The sequence below is a fragment of the Urocitellus parryii genome, chromosome 8 (genome assembly GCF_045843805.1).
Source record: "Urocitellus parryii isolate mUroPar1 chromosome 8, mUroPar1.hap1, whole genome shotgun sequence".
Lineage (NCBI taxonomy): Eukaryota > Metazoa > Chordata > Mammalia > Rodentia > Sciuridae > Urocitellus > Urocitellus parryii.
Genome location: NC_135538.1, coordinates 29,379,990 through 29,397,220, shown reverse-complemented (window position 1 = coordinate 29,397,220; position 17,231 = coordinate 29,379,990). Strand labels below are relative to the sequence as shown.

Below are 17,231 nucleotides of genomic sequence, written 5' to 3'. Positions count from 1 at the left end.
CTAAAGAGAGGGGGGCACATCTGTTCAGAGAGGTGGGTAGAATTTCCCTGATTTTTGGAAATACATGCCATTTTCAAAATATTCACAAAATGAAAATGCCACAAACCAAATCTAATGATTGGCAACTTGGCATTATTTCACCCAGGGTAATCAGAAAGCATTATGATGCAATGCCCCCTTACATCATGTCCATTATACCCAGAGAGACATTCAGAGTTTCCCTGCTGTCTCTAGACCACAGTCAGGCTAAGACAGAGCTGACTGACAATCCAGAGGAACAGAGGGCATACCAATGACCACCAGGTTGAGGAGCTGCTTCCCGCCTTGCCGTTTCTCCAGTTCAGCTTTCACATCTATTTGCTGTCTCAGCTTGCCAGCCTTTTTCATTGGTGTTGGTGTCAAACTCTGTTCTTCCGAGGCTTGAATGTTGTGAGGTGGAAGAGATGATTTACAAGTGGTGTCAAGAATGTCAGAAGAAGCAATGCTGGTATCTTCACCAGGAGGTACTTTTTGAGGTGTCTGGAAACTATGACCATTTTCTTCAGATGTTACTCTACAGAAAGCAGACAGGAAAGAAGTGTTTGAAACCAATTTGACTGATGTCCTATAGTGTCATAAGGAGAGCAAAGATGCCTCTTCAAAATTCTTTATATTCCAGACCAAAAATGATCCCTTTTAAGTGGCTACTGTCTGTTAAGGTGGAAATGAAAAGTAGTCAGACCCAAACCACATAAATATAGACTCCCAGGAGAAAAAGGCTACCAAAAATTAGATAAGAAAAATGTATACTATAAAGTAACTGAAATTCAAAGTCCAAACCCATAGCTTTTGCCATATAATAAAGCCTGTCAAAAGAGATGATAAAAAGGAGATATTTTATTAAAAATAGCACCAAATATGATAATGGAGATAATCTAGTATTAAAAAATCATTTTTCGACTAACTCATCCTTTCAATAGGACTATGATCTTTTCTGCTCAAACACTAAGCTTAAGAGATATTGATAAACGTCTACTGTTTCTTAAAATTTGTCAGAAGAGCTTAAATTCATTTGTTCAACAAGCACTATTATTAAGATCTACAACATAGAATATGTACTGACATTATGAAGAAAAAATGATACAGAAATGAAATAATTATTCATGGTTCAAAAAAGCTTACACTCTAATAAGGGACTCAAATATATAAAGTAGAAACAAGACCCCTAACTTAATTTATCCTCTCCTTGACAATGACAATGCCTCCAAAAGTAAACACTGCTTCATTCACTCTGTGATTCTGACTATTCCCTGCAAAAGTTAACACTAGCACTTCATCCCATGCATGCCCATAAAGAATACAACCTCATTAATCAGATTACACTATGCCTTGAGCTTCCTTTAACAACTAGGATAAATAGAATGAGGTCTAAGAGCAGGTTAAATTGCAAGTTAATAAAAATGAAGCAAAGTATATCCAACTCAAATGGAGCTGACCAAGATTGCAGTAAAATGAAAATGTGTAAGAGTAAATCTATTTCCTTCTTGCCCACTGTTAACAGATGACTTTTACCTTCTCAGGACAGTTTTTATAGGCTCAATATTAACCCTTCATCTTATTCCTCAGGAAAAGACATATTAATTACATTTGCAACTTCACAAAAAAAAAACCTCACTAGTGGTACATGCCTGTAATCCCAGCTCCTGGAGAAGCTAAGACCTGAGTAACTTATGTAGACCCTGCCTCATCAGAAAAAAAAAAAAAAATGGGGCAAGTAGTACAGCAGCCCTGGCTTCGATTTCCAGTACTACAAACAAACAAACAAACAAATCCTCATATCCATTCTCACTTTGTTTATCAATTTTCTTCTAATAGTTAAGTGTTCATTTTTTTAGCACTACTCGGACAGATGAGTTCCATCTTGAACTATAAGGAAAAAATTAGTATGTGGAAGCTGTCTCCAACACTTTTAAATCAAACTTAAAGGTAATAAAAAATAATTTATAATGTTGGGGGGCTAGGGAAAAGTAGAGGTACTTTGCAATAGGCAGAGGGGGGTGAAGGGAGGAAAGAGGGTATGGTGATAAAGAATGATAGAATGAATCAGACATTATTCCCCTATATACATTTATGATTACATGACTGATATGACTGTACACCATGTACAACCAGAAGAATGAGAAGTTGTATTCCATTTATGTATAATGTGTCAAAATGCATTCTACTGTCATGTACAGCTAATTAGAAAAAATAAGAAAATATATACACATAATACAATAAAAGTATTCTACTGCAATGACTAGTCATAGGCTCTGGTTCTGAATAGACCTGGGAGAAATCTCAATCTCTGGCTTCAAATCTTTTTGTTCTTAGCTTCAGAATCTTTTCTTTAGAGGAAAGCTTATGCTAAATCCATATGAAAAAACAGATAACTGTAGACAGCTATGGCTGACAGAGTGGGCAGGTCCTTGAAGTTTAGCACACCCACCAAGTTCTAGGAAACCCTTAGAGGGGCTACTTGAGTAGGAAGATATTCACAAAACGCCGGGCTGACAAGACTCTTTCATTTACAATTCAGTAACAGGAAAGGGTTACTTTTCTCTCACTTTCAATAATATTCCCTTTCTCAAGTTGCAAATTAATTCATTAAAATTATATAGTATTAGAAGAAAGTAACCAAAGCAATTGAAAAGCGTCCTCAGGTAAATCTGCACTTAATAAAAACTTCCACATATTACAACAAAAATCAATGTTTTAAGATTTGAAAAACCTCCAAGGTAGGTCTAAAAATGACTATTCTAGATTCAGTCCTATAATTACTGATGTGAATGAAAAAATAAGTTGGTCAAATTTTTTCAGGTGCTTTCTGATATAATTTTGTAACTTTATCTAATATTATAAAACGACTAGTTTTTTTTTCTCCAACACTATCTTTCCAAAAATGGGATTATTAATAACATGAATTTAGAGGCTAATAATTTAAATTTAAGAGGTTAAGTGTAGAGTATTTGTTCTACACAATGTTCTAACCATTTTTACTTGCATATATTTACTTACATATATTTTGTTAATACAAATTCTATATTCTCTTAAGTGTTCTTTGTTTTATTTTAAAAAGTTTTGGTTTCCAAGCAAACTTAACATATTATCTGTGAATGTGATTTTTTGATAGACTTATTTTTTAGATTTTAAAACTAAATTTGAGCCAGGTATGGTGGCACATGTCTATACTCCCAGTATAGGGAGGCTAAGACAGGAGGATCACTGTTCAAGGCTACTATCTGCAACTTAGTGAGGCTCTAGGCAACTTTAGCAAGCCCCTGTCTCAAAATCAAAAATTATTAAAAAAAAAAAAAAACTGGAGGTGTGGCTCAGTGATCAAGCACCCAAGTTCAAACCCCAGTAACAAAAAAGACAAAAACACAAACCTAAATTTGAGAAATTATGCATATTGTATACCTTATTTAATCCAAAGATTTATTTGCAATTTCAAAAAAGTGACAAAAAGGCTGAACTCAAGTTAAATAACCTACATGTTCTACATTTTTCACATTCCATTTCTGAGCAAAGAAATACTATTCTGTACCATACATTACTTGCTATCTAATAAGTCAGATTGTCAGAATAACTTCAATAAATTATCTCTATTTTTAAAGTATATTTTAGTCAACTTTCTCTCAGAACTGATCTCATCAATAATACACACTGTGTGACATGTATTATTAGCCCAAAAGCTTAAATAAGAATCAAACTCATAGTTTTACAATGGATATTTTAACCTTAAAACTATGTACGTATTTACAGTATACTGCATATTAAATTATCATTTCAACTAATTTAAACATTTAGCAATCATTTGTACAGGCACTTTCAAAGGCTTTGATTACCAATATCCAGACACAATACTAAGCTTACGAAACTTGAATATCTGCTGTAATATTGAGGAAAAGACTGACTTTTTAAGCTATTGATTTGTATAGATACAAAAGTGCTTGGACTGACAAAATTACTAAAACAAAAACATTTGAAAGGCTTTTTGGTTCTCAAAATATTAACTATCCTATACTTTTTAAAAACACCATTGGGAATCAAACTATAATGTTGAAGTCTCAACTAAAACTATTTCGTCATGCTTCTAATGTGCTTTCTTAGACTAAATCAGACAATCTTAAGTACTCATCCCTATTATAAATCTCAAAAATTTCTATGAAAGTATAATTTGGTTGGCCTTAAGTATTATTAAGCATTTCTGGGTACCTCAATCTGTAATAAGTCACATTCACATTCTGATGACTTCTCTCATAGGCCACATCAAATTTACCTCATGGGCTTTTTTTTTTTTTTTTTTTTTACCTTTATAGTACTTCCAAACTTACTTTTATAATCATATATATAAAGTTCAAATGTGTAAACTATTTCTTTGCATCAAATTATCTATATTCTTGATCTTTTATTATTACCCATTATTTTTATCCTTATTCAGAGAACTATACATTTACTTTTAATATAATTCTATAACAACATTTACTTCATATTGCTTTTAAGACTTCTGAAACCTTCTTCATTAAGACTATAAAATCCTTAGGAAAGGTACTGTATAATTGTTTTCCTTTATTTCTCTTTGTCAATGAAAATACTAATACTTAGGATTAAATAGCACTTAAAACATTTAGTACATAAAGAGTATTTATGTGAACTTAACCCTAATTAAGAGAGAAGAAAGACACTCCTTAAGCTTTTGTAATTGAACCACAACTCAAAATTATTTTAACTGGTTAAGCTTACTCAAAATAAAAATCAACTTTTCTTTCATACAATCATTGAACTAATATATAGTGAATGCTTACTATATTGTAGATCCTGAGACCTTTCCCACCCTGAAGTTTAAACCAAATGAATAAAATCTTCCTTTTATAATAAAGTACAAAATTGAAATAGGTGATCATTAAGATTCTGCACAACACATGATACTCCTATTAATTTATACAAGAGAACATTATAATAGAGAAAAGACCAGGCTACTGGGCTCTTTTTCTTGAAATTACCAAAAAAAAAAAAAAAAAACTCAGTTATTTATATTTGGTAACACTGAGTTTTCTTTTTTTGAGAGGCAAAATACTTAAATTTGTAAGTAAAAGTATACCTTTTGGAATGATTGAAAAATTCAAAAAATTTAAGAGGTTCAACATTACTGTTTATAACAGTGCATCTGAGACTCAAGCAATTACTTTCATTGTCTATAAAGACTTCTGGAAGAATTCTAGAAAGATGATTTTTTAAAAAAGAACAGCTGCTTATTAATTTATGATTTCATATCACTTTTCAATAGATATTTGAAATTCTAGGTATGTTTCATTTTATGTATTTTCTACAATGATACATTTTATTCAATAAGAAAATCTAAAAGAGCTCAAAGATAATATTTACTAGAATTTTAATTAGTGATTCTATGATTGACTGACTCATATAACTCCTAAGCCCTGATTACCTACGCCACCTAATGGTATAAAAAATTCCCTACCTCAACATGCTAGCTTTCACAAAATCATTATAAATTATTTATGTGAGGAAATTAACAGTGAGATGCAGTAATACACCCAGGCAAGGCTATAGAATTCAAGTCTAATCTTTCATCCCCATCTCTTTGAATTATGTTATAATGAGGACAATGGGATACTTCAATGCCAATGTTATATAAAATGGAAAGACATTCTCTTTCTAATAGACTAATAGGACACAATATTGATTTCAAAAAACAGGGAGAAAGACTTAAAATCTTACCCAGGTACTTCAAATCCCATAGTTTGCTTCTTTCCAGATACAGTCATTTTAGTAACTTTTGGCACAATTTCAGATTCACTTCGAGATGACTGAGATCCTATTGATTTTCCTAATTAAAGAGTAAAATATAAAAGGCTAATTAAAGTTAATTTCTAGAAACATATATTATATGTTATATAAATTATAGACTACGATAATTTTCACAGAATTTGGGTCTTTATAAATACTTATCTTTTCTTTAAAAAAAATAAATTTTTGGTGAGAAAATTCTGTCACCCCATTCTGGGAAATTCCCCATTGTCAGGACTCTCCTTTGCTTAACCTCTACCAAATCTCTTCCTAATTTTGAACTGACTATTAAGTTTCAGTATTAAGAGGTCACAACGTGGTTTCTGCACTGAGCCTTATTCTGTCATTATACCTAGACCATCTAACTCCCTCTCCTACTACACACTTTCAAAACACTAAAATTGTTTCCTCAGTTAGCAGATGGCTCAATTATTTTTAATACTGTGAGATTTACAAACTGATAAACAAGCTGAGAGTCTGCTGAATTTTGTTAGAACACTACATGTATTTTCTTATATACACTAGATTTAGTAAGATATCTGGAAACTACAAATATGAGGAAGAGATTGATCTAAAAAACTGAATCAACATGAAATAAATGAGCTAGATCAAGTATATATATCTGCTCCTTATATAATACATTGAATTTTTTAAAAAAACATATCTTCATAATTTCCAAAAAGAGTACCATCAGGACTAAATACACATAAACCTGTGAAGAATACATTGCTACATCACTAAATATACAGAAACTACTTAATTCACAAAGATAATGTCCAGAATTCACTCAAAATGTTTACTGTTTGCCTCCTACATGCTAAGCATTATGCTGGAAATACAATGGTAAACAAGAGCAGATACAATGCTTGTGCTCAGAGAACTTACAGTATAGTGAGGAAAAATATTAAGTAGTTCAAAAAAAGCAAAATTAAAATTGTTACTAGTTTCATAAAGAATTCATATATAGTGCCAGGCACAGTGGCATATGCCTGAAATCCCAGCAGCTCAGGAAGCTGAAGCAGGAGAATCGCAAGTTTAAAGCCAACATCAGCAACTTAGTGAGGCCCTAAGCAACTCAGCAAGACCCTGTCTCTAAATTAAAGTGTTTTTTAAAAAGTGTGGGAATGTGACTCAATGGTTAAATGAGTTCATTCCTTGCTATCAAAAAAAAAAAAAAGAATTTATATATAGTGCCCTAAGATTTGATGACAGGGCACATGAATTAACAAGCTTCTCTTGGAAAGTGAGAAAGCTAAGTTGTAAAAAAGAAATTAACTGATACAAAGGAGGATCATATCAAATAGAGTAGCTTTTGTAGTACAATGGCCCTGTTATAGGACAAAGCATGGTACTTCAGAGTGAGTGAAAGCAGAAGGGGAGCTAAGTGAAGCTGAAGAGGTGGGCAAGCCACGCAGGCCTTTTAGGCCACACCAAAGATCCTAATCTTTGTTCTGCAGAAATGAATATTACCAAAAATGAGATAAGCATGTGTTGGAAGGGGAAAGAGAAAGAAGAGAAAGTGGAAGGACAACCAGTTTGGGCACAGGAAAATCATAAGATTACGATATTCTGAGATTTTAAAAAAAGGGAATATCAAGTAGGCAGTTCAACATATTGATCACACTCAAAGAAGAGGTCTGAACTAGAGTGTATATTTGTGATTCATTAACACCTAATTTGTAGTTGACAACACAGACAATCACCAAAGGAGAGAATTAAAAAAAAAAAAAAAAAAAAAAAAGTGGTCCTAGGAGGATGATAGCTACAGCAAGGAAAAGGAGAACCAGCAAAGGGTGATACCAGTGAAGCTAAGGAAAGAGAATGTTTGATGGAGTTGGCATCACCAGGATCTGACGGTGCTGGCCAGTTAGTCAACTGAGAATGGAAAACATTTACTGGTGAAATGATCACTTTAGATAAAGGTCACTGGTTGAATTAGCAAGAATCACTTGAAGCAAGTAAGGGAAAGTAAACACCAGAATGGGTTAAAAAAAAAAAAAAAGGTGAGAAAACAAAAGCAGAAGTACATACCCACTACCTCTCATTGTTAACACCAAAATCCACAAGCAATGAAAATTATTTTTTAATTACTTTTAATAACCAAAATGAGACTATTTATCCACAATCCTTATTTATCCCACTTAAAGTGAAAAGCCCAACATTTCAGAGAAGAAATAGCAAGTGTTTGATTCCAGGGTGCTGCTTTACAACCCACTGGAGCTATTAACACCACACATGGTACATATATGGTAATGCTTTTCTAAATCCAAACAGATTCGTAAATCTGAATTAAATCTGGCCCAAAGAGATTTGGGCAAGGAACTGTAGATGTATAAAAATGATTCTTTCAAAAATGTTTGGTTGGAAAGGGAGAAATGGAGGAGAATGATAGAAGAGAGATGTGGAATCAGTTCATGAAAAAAGATAAAACTGAAAAGGATCAGATGAATACATGAAGAAGAGATTGCCAATATTTATTTTTTTTTAATTTTGATTGTTATATATGACAACAGAATGCACTACAATTCATATTACACACGTAGAGCACAATTTTTCATATCTCTGGTTGTACAACAATGCATGCATGCGGCCTGGATTCGATCCTCAGCACCACATATAAACAAAGATGTTGTGTTAGCCGAAAACTAAAAAATAAATATTAAAAAAAAAATCCTCTCTCTTTTAAAAAAAAAAATATTTTAATTTTTGAGGGGATAGAGTCTAAGGCGCAGGCAGAAACTGAACTAAGATTGGAAAAAGGCCCTTTTATTGCAAAAGAAGGTAGATTTGTTTGTTTAGGAACCGGGGAGAAAAAAAATTCCCAATGGAATGCTTCTATTTTCTCTTTAACATAGCAGCTAGTTACCTGCAGGGACTGAGGCTGGATGAGAAAAATAGAACAATCTAGAAAGTGAATAAGATTTTCAATAACTGTTGCTCAAAGAATAGGTTGAACATAAAATTTAGGGCAAGTGTTCAATAGTACTAAAGCCCATTAAACTACTAAAATAATGAATTCAGTGTAGAATAACCCACCTTTCTGCATGACTTTCTCTAGCAATGGTCAGCCATTCAGGAAAAGGCATTAACTGCTGCATATAGGGTTAAGGTTCTAACCGATAGGTGCCAGCCAGGAGAAAGCAACAAAGTCACTGAAGATACCAACACCCAAATAGAATGATATTAAAATTATTAAAGACCATGAAATCTAAGACAGGTAAATTAAATGATAAAGGGAAACTACTGATATAGTAGAGAAAGTACAAAGGTCAACAATGGAAGAAAAGGTCATGGTATGAGAAGTACAGTTTTGAAGCACAAGAAATTACAGTGAATTGCTGATGAGAAGTGAAGGTCACTGGAAATGGAGCTGTCAAGGAACAAGCATTTGTTTCAGATGGACTTGGGTGCTTTACATTTAGATGCTCTCAAGTAAGCTATGACCATGAAGAGCTGAGGGTAGAGAAGAAAACTACGCCGCCAGCAGCTAAAGTCTAAAGGATAAGGAAAAGGAGTTGTGAGGTTATTCAGTAGATGACTGCAGGAGAACTAACAAAACACTGATTCAGGCAAAAGACCTGAACCTCAATGGAGCAGGGGATTAAGGGAAGAAAAAAAAGATGAATAATGATGTTGGGAGGGCAGGAAAAAGAATAAAGTTGATCTCCCTGGGGTTTGAGAAGATAAAAATGAAATAAAACAAGTAGTAAAACACTAGGAAAAAAGATTGAGAATTATAAAACAGTTGGCCTTTCAAGAAAAGGCAGTTCCCAGAGTTAAAATAAGGTGAAGGAGTAAATGGATAAGGAAGGAGGATACTTAGGACATGATAACAATGGTGTGGTGGTGAGGTATGTGTGTGGTGTGTGGGTGAGTGTGTAGGTGTGCAGATAAGGAGAAAGGAGATTCCCAATTGAGTAAAACAAGGGAAGGAGGCATGGTGGATTTTGGCCTCTGTTACAAGAATGGGAAATAATAAGAGACTCAACCCAGGCTCCACAGGACTAATTCCAACTTCCCATTAAGGTTCATTTTTTATTTCTTCCAACTATGTTTATATGAAAACTTTCTTGATCAACTTAAACATTTAGTATTTTAGATGTGTGACTTTTAAAAAGTGGGTGGGTCACAGAATGACATAAAAAGTCTCTAAGCATAGAGAAAATCACCATGATCTACCAATATTTCTGGTGATGCAATAAACAGGGTTTTTTTGTTTTGTTTTGTTTTATCTATAGGACATCAAACTTAGGACACAATATTTCAAAAATTTGGTTGAAAGTAGAAAGAAAGCAGCCAACATTATGGATCTGAATAACATCTATTAAAGCAGTGATTTCTAAACTTTTTTTTTAAGTCAGGTTCCCTTTAAAAGGCTAACAACAGAAAAATGCACATACACACAGTATTTTGCAAGTTTTTTCAAGGAGTTCAATAAGTCCAACCCCGGTACCTCCCTTTACCAGATAACCTTGGCTCTGGCTATTTTGAAAGCATATTAATTCAAATTAATATCTACCATCAAAAATAAAAATATGTTCATTAAATTATTCACTGAGCTGTAAAAGGCAATGTTATATACTTTAAAAAGTCCTCCTTATGATGTGCACTATACTGGATAGGAGGTAGATCTACTGGCACAGCTCAGAAATGAACTAATAATTAAAATAACCGGTCATGAATCATTAAGAGATACACTGTAAGATTCAAATCTATCATGTTACAAGAAAAAAAAAACTGAAATGTTTAGTGTCTTCTCATCTTCCCCAATCAAATGAAAATTCATTCACTGTATAACAATCCCAAGAAATCAATCATCAAATTTTCAGTAAGTCTCAAATATGACAATGAGAAATGAGCACTGGATGGGAAATAGCATGGATTCTGCTCCCTGCCCTGCCATTAATCAGCAGTTACCTTATGGCAGTTCATTTCACTAAGTTCAGTTTCCTCTGAAGATTTTGTTGTTGTTTTGCAGGGCTGGGGATGAAATCTAAGGCCTCACATATACACTCTCACATATACACTATGTCATCAGCCTTCCTCTTAATTTTATATAAAGTATATGAAGTTTCCACTTTATATAATAAAGTCAATTAAGATCTCTACCTCTGTGGACATTTGTATCTCACTCCTAAACCACTAAGATATCCTTTAAGTCAAACAGGCCACTATGAGGTAAAAGTAAAGTATTCTATTCCAAAGGAAGACTACCAATGTTCTCCTTAAAGCCATGAAAACTACCTCCATCAAATTATGATCACCTCCCCCCCCCAAAAAAAAATACATCCTGAAGATTGATAATAATATTAACAGTATTTAGTCCCTAGTTAAATAGAAAGTTGTTCATTTTTCAATTTTTCATTCCAAAAGAAATAACAGCTACTCAGTCAATTTAGTCTGCTAGTTTTATTGACCAAGAAACAAGGGACAAAAAGTCAAATTACTTCACCTTCCTGGCAGGGTCTATCCAACACCAAATTACCCACCTGCCCTGCCAGTTCACCTTTCTCATACTCCAGTTATCTCTGTAGCAAAGCATAATTAGAAACTGCCACCTTGTCCCCTTGATGAGCTGCTTCCTCCAGGGCTTCCATGCTTCCTTTCTGGGGCTAAAATCTAGTTAGAAGATCTAGGTTTTCTCGTAATCATGAAATGATCTAGGTTTCTTGTCCTGAAGGTTCTTTTTCAATGACTATTCCTTTGTAAAGGATGCAAAGTTAGATATCTAAAGCATCACACAATTGTTACTGACACTTGAATTTAATGAAACCCTCTACTTGCACATCCACATGATTTATTTTGACTCACTCCTATGGTCTTTAAGCACATTCAATATGAGATTACTACTAGCTCTCTGAGGACAGGAATTACCTGATACATATGTTTACACAGTCTACTGAATATGTCTCAGTGCTCTACCTATAAAACATTCAACAAACAGTTTAATGATTAACTCCAATGGATTTAAATTATATAACCAAAAGTTGACCTCTATTATCTTTATAAATTATCTTAAATCTCTACTTCAGGCAAAAACCTCCTCAATATAATCTCTTTTATCTATTTCTTACAATTAATAAATACCAAACACCTCCTAATGTTGGAGATATGAGTTCTAGAAAGACAACCTGGTATTTGCTATAGGCATTCTCTATTGTCATCTGCCAGGTGCTTTTACATTGTCTTTTAACCTTCATAATAACTGTGTAAAACAGGTATAATTATTCTACATTACTTTGTAGAAACTGATGTTCAGAGGGGTTAATTTGCCAGAGGACATTAACCTTGGGGCCTATGACAGCCAGATTAAAAATCAGGGGGGCAGGGTCACACAGTGGCAATTCTGCTATTCTCCAAGAGCTTATGAACTATTCTGAGATGTGAACTATAATAAATAAGAAAAGTCAAAGTATGTACCTGAGTAATTATGGAAAGCTTAACAAGCAAAATGAGATTTGAGGGGCTAGGGATGTAGCTCAGCAGTAGAATGTTTGCCAAGCATGTGCAAGGCCCTGGGTTTGATCTCCAGCACCAATACCAAAAAAGAAAAAATGAAAAAAAGAAAAATGAGATTTAATCCGATTAAAAACTTTTAAAAAAGTAGAAATAACATGGGAAATGTCAAATTTTAGGAATCAAAGGTCAATACTTCTGAAAAAGACTAGGCAATAGTCAATAAACTGTTGTGGGGCTGGCAAAAGAATTTTACTATAAACAAAAGTAAGACTCAAAAAGCACGAGAGAGAGAGAGAGAGAGAGAGAGAGAGAGAGAGAGAGAGAGAGAACGAACTCGAGCATGAACAAAGAATGATAAAAGAAACCTAATGCTACTTCTAAATTTATTACTGTTTGATATTTGCCAGAACTGGAGTCCGCCTTCTATACTCTATACCAATCAGGTTTGACCCTAGTTGGCCCTTTCAAAACTGTTCTGGCAACTATTCCATTAGGAGGTATTTCATCAAATCTGGAATTGAGCCTGAATAAACTTAAAGACTATATGATTGAGGTTTTGAAGGAAAGCCATTTTTTAAAAGCTCTTTTACAGAATTATGTTCAAGGACTCTTCATTTAATAAGTTGAAAGTAAAACAGAAAGAGTATCAAATATTCTTAGGAAAGATAATTACTGAAACTCTTTAGATAGGGAAGATTAAATGAGAAAAATCTATATGTACTTACATGTGATAATGACAATTTCTCCATAAAATATTTTGCTGTATTTCATCGTTCCATAATTCCTTCACTTTCTCCAAGCAACTAAAAAGGTATTTCCTAAGCTTCGCCCTAAGATTCCATTTATATCCTACAGATCTCTCCCAGCCAGGAGTAATCAGTTTTAATTAGACTGGTATGGCTAGAAATCCAAGGCTCTGCCATGGAAATTCACAGAACATGAACCTTGAACTAGTTATTAAATATTTCAAAGACATTTAAGTTTTTCCCTTCTACAAAATGTGCCACCTACCTCACAATGAAGTTGTAATATACATTATTTTGTGAAAGCATTAAAAAATATCATCAAACAAAACTAAAAAAAAAATCAGACCTTTGCCCTACAGAATTATCTAATTGTTGTTTACATAAATCCTTGGAAGAAAACTCTAAATCAAAAATAACTGCTGAAGTTTGTGGTTAGTCAGAGCATGCTTACAGTATTTTTAGTCTGAATATTTCTGTATCCATTTAGTCTTGGGTTTTTAAGTAATTAGGTAATTAGAGGGTCAAGAAGTGCTAGAATAAACATTTTCTGTCACAAAGGGATAGTAATACAAAGCACCTTACCTTGGCTTGAACACAGTATTTTTTATTTGCTTAACTGTCATGCAAATAAATTTCAAGAGTACATAACAAAAAAAGAATGATGTGGTAGTACAAATCCAATGAGACTATTTTGGGGGGAAACATGCAAAGTTGATATTGAAGTTCATCTGGAAGAGTAAATGTGAGACAATGACCAAAACAATTTCATTTTTAAATTAAGAATAATGATGGGGGTCTGAACTACCAGATATCAAGACCTCCTATGTAGCTGGTGAAAATTAAAGTCTGGTAATAGGATAGGAATAGCTCTATAAATAAGAACAGTACATCTGCAAATATATCAATAAGTAGGAATATGTTTCTATGTCTTTTATATATAGGAACTAAAAGGAATTGAGGATATAGGAATAGAAATATATATATTGGGCTGGGGATGTGGCTCAAGCATGCGTGCGGCGCGGGTTGGATCCTCAGCACCACATACCAACAAAGATGTTGTGTCCGCCGAGAACTAAAAAAAAATAAATAAATATTGAAAATTCTCTCTCTCTCTCTCTCTCTCCTCTCTCCTCTCTCCTCTCTCCTCTCTTTAAAAAAAAAAGAAATATATATATTTATTTATGAACAGAAATTTGGCATATGCAGAGTGTTTCAAATCAGTGGGAAAAGGATGGGTTACTCAACATATTGTACTGGGAATATTGACAATTCATCTGAAGAAAAGACTTTAGCATGGTTGATTTACCATATACAAATTCCTTACTGATTAAAGATAAGAACATAAAGTAAAAAGAAAACAGGTATAGAAGACTGACAAATTTGATATAAAAATTTTAAAATTTCTCTCTGATTAAAGATACCACAAGCAAACAAAGAATATTCCAGAAATAAATGCAAGGGGTTAATACACATTATAAAATATAGTTCCTATACACTAAAATAAAAATTTTCAAAAAGAAAGAGGGCAATAGACCAGGTGAAAGAAACACAAGTCAAAGAAAGTATGTCAAAGAAAAGAAAGAGGGAGAAAAAGGAAGAAAATAAGGAGGAGGAGAAAGAGAAGAAATGACAAAAGAAAATATAAGAGTGAGGACATAGAAGAGAGGGAAGTGTAGATTCCTAGAAATACTTCTATTTTATGAACATCTTAGTGTTGCCAAGGGGACAGGGAGGAGGGTATTGACATTGTTGGCAAGTGTAGCTTGGCCACTCCTGGCAAGTGTATCAAAAATTTGATAAAATAAAAAATGTATTATGTATATTACAAATCTGAGAATGTAGCCTGCAGACATAATAACACTACTGTGAAACAATATATAAATAAGATTGTTTACTGTTGTGACATCTGTAATGATAAAAAACTATGGAAGCACACCATAAGGGAACGGTTAAATAGATTACAAAATATTCAAGTAGACATAGGTGGCTAAAAGAAAACTATGGCACCCAAAGTCAAAAAAACAATAACAATATTATATAGCAATAATCCACAACACTGTATTATTGGCATTAAACAGTCTACAAGCATGTCAGTGAACTTTTAAACATGATTATTTCTAAATATGATACTTATGGTACAAAAGGGAAAATGTGACTTTCATTTCAAACTATATATTTCAATGCAGTAATGACTACATATTCTAAATTTAAAATTATTTTAAGCAAAAAGCATACATACTAAAACAATTTAAACTGCTAAACACTTATATCTATACTAATCTTCAGACACTTGATTTTTCTTAAAAGCTATAAAACTGTACTTAGCAATAATACTTAGTTTACCACAACCCTGGATCTTTCCATCAATGATTCTGAATAGAATATACTACTAAAAGCACCAATGAAAATCTCCTGCTTTGAAACAAAGGTACAAAGTTTATCCAATCAATCACTCAAAGACTACTTTATATTCAGAATGCTCTCTAGTAAAGCTGAAAGTTTTAACAGTAGTGTTTTATGTGTTAAGTAACTACCTGTTCTAGACTTTCATGCTCTGGGCTGCAAGGACTGTGGTTTATATTGCTCTGCTTCAACAACCTAAGTATTTTACATACTATATAACATCCACGCATATTCACTGAATGCTGAATATATGAACAAATAAGATAATTTCTTGACAGCTCTTTCAATGTTCTGATAAATTTCTAAAGGAATGAAATAAAAATGAAAGTAAAAGGAATTTTAAGGGTGACTTTTTGAACATACATCCTCTTACCATACAAAACTTTCATGATAAATTATCCTGCAATCATCAAATCATCTCTAAAGCAAGATTTTTCAACCTTGGCATTATAGACATTTAGGCTGGGATAATTCATTTTTGTTGGGGGACTGCCCTCTGCCCCAAGGAATGTTAGCACCATCTAGAAAATGTCTCCAGACATTGCAAAATGTCCCTTATGGAGCAAAATTGCTTCAAGTTGAGAACTACTGTTTTTAAGAGTAGCAAGAAAATTAAAAGCGTACTACCCATATTACATAAAAATGAATATCATCTCCTAAACTCATCCTCTTGCCCACAAAACCAGCAATCCTAATATCCTTTTCCTATCTAGCTGAGCCTGACTTTAGTCATTTATTTCTAATTCCTTTCCTCACAGTCTTAATTTACCAATTAATATTACTTTTGACTTCACAGACATTTCTTAATACCATATACAGTTCTTGACAGAACGACCCCCAACTTGATTCCATCTGTTCCTCTTCCTTGGTACTCCCATATGCAGACTGGGGTTTCCTGACATAAACAATCATTTTTTCATATACATGACTATAACTCACGCGATTTCTGTATTCTAAGTGAATGCTACTAACCTCAAGAAAAATATGCTTTAATTTAAATTACAGAAAGATTTTTGGTAACTAATAAAAGAAAGCCAAGGCTTGATAATGCATGTGCCACAGAGGCCAACTTCAGCATATATTTATTGAGCCTATGAGGTAAAGACCACAGAATTGTTTCCTCTGTGTAAAAAGCAACAAAATACAGTATGTATAAGTTTATATGCATATTTTCATGCTCCCAAGGAGACCTCAATAACCATACCATGTAAAAAGCCAATTCACCAGCCTCTTGAGATTAGTAATTTAGATATAAACTTTGCTGCCATACTCCTAGAGTTTGAAGACAGTCCTTATCTACATGGCCTCAAATCAATCTAATTTTTTCTGTTCCTAATTTCCTCATCTGTAGAATAACAATAGTATCCATAATAGGAATGTTTGAACAAATAGATAAGTTAATAAATGCTTAGAGAATTGTCAAGCTTATAGTTAATGTTCACATCAAGAGAAAGCACACAATCTGTGGGTCTCTGATATCACCAAAATAACAACTTCCTTCTCCTTTTCCTCATTTGATAATGGAAAACTTATAGACACAATTATTCTGTGAAAATCACATTTGTTAATGATGGGGAGGGAGAAAATGCCAACTGGGCAACACTGTGATAGGTACTGGGATAAAGAAATCAAAAATAAAATATGACTCCCATCCTAAGGAAACTCAAGTCTAAAAAGAGCTAGCACATAAACAAGTGAACTGCAATAATGGAGGCACAATGAGAGTGCATGGTTAAGGTACTAAGCAACCCATTCTTGACAAACCAGGCAAGTGTCCTTCAAGATTGCTAGTAA

General features: G+C 33.4%; 1 protein-coding gene across 1 annotated transcript in view; it reads right to left on the bottom strand.

The window, feature by feature from the left end:
• Hbs1l (HBS1 like translational GTPase) overlaps positions 1-17,231 on the bottom strand; it is an 88,064-nt gene that overhangs the window by 29,292 nt on the left and 41,541 nt on the right. Inside the window, exons 5-6 of the mRNA XM_026391857.2 lie at positions 5,761-5,869; positions 291-553 (exon numbers count right to left, since the gene is read on the bottom strand). Of these exons, the coding sequence (XP_026247642.1) occupies positions 291-553; positions 5,761-5,869 (372 nt within the window). The remainder of the gene's footprint in view (positions 1-290; positions 554-5,760; positions 5,870-17,231) is intronic.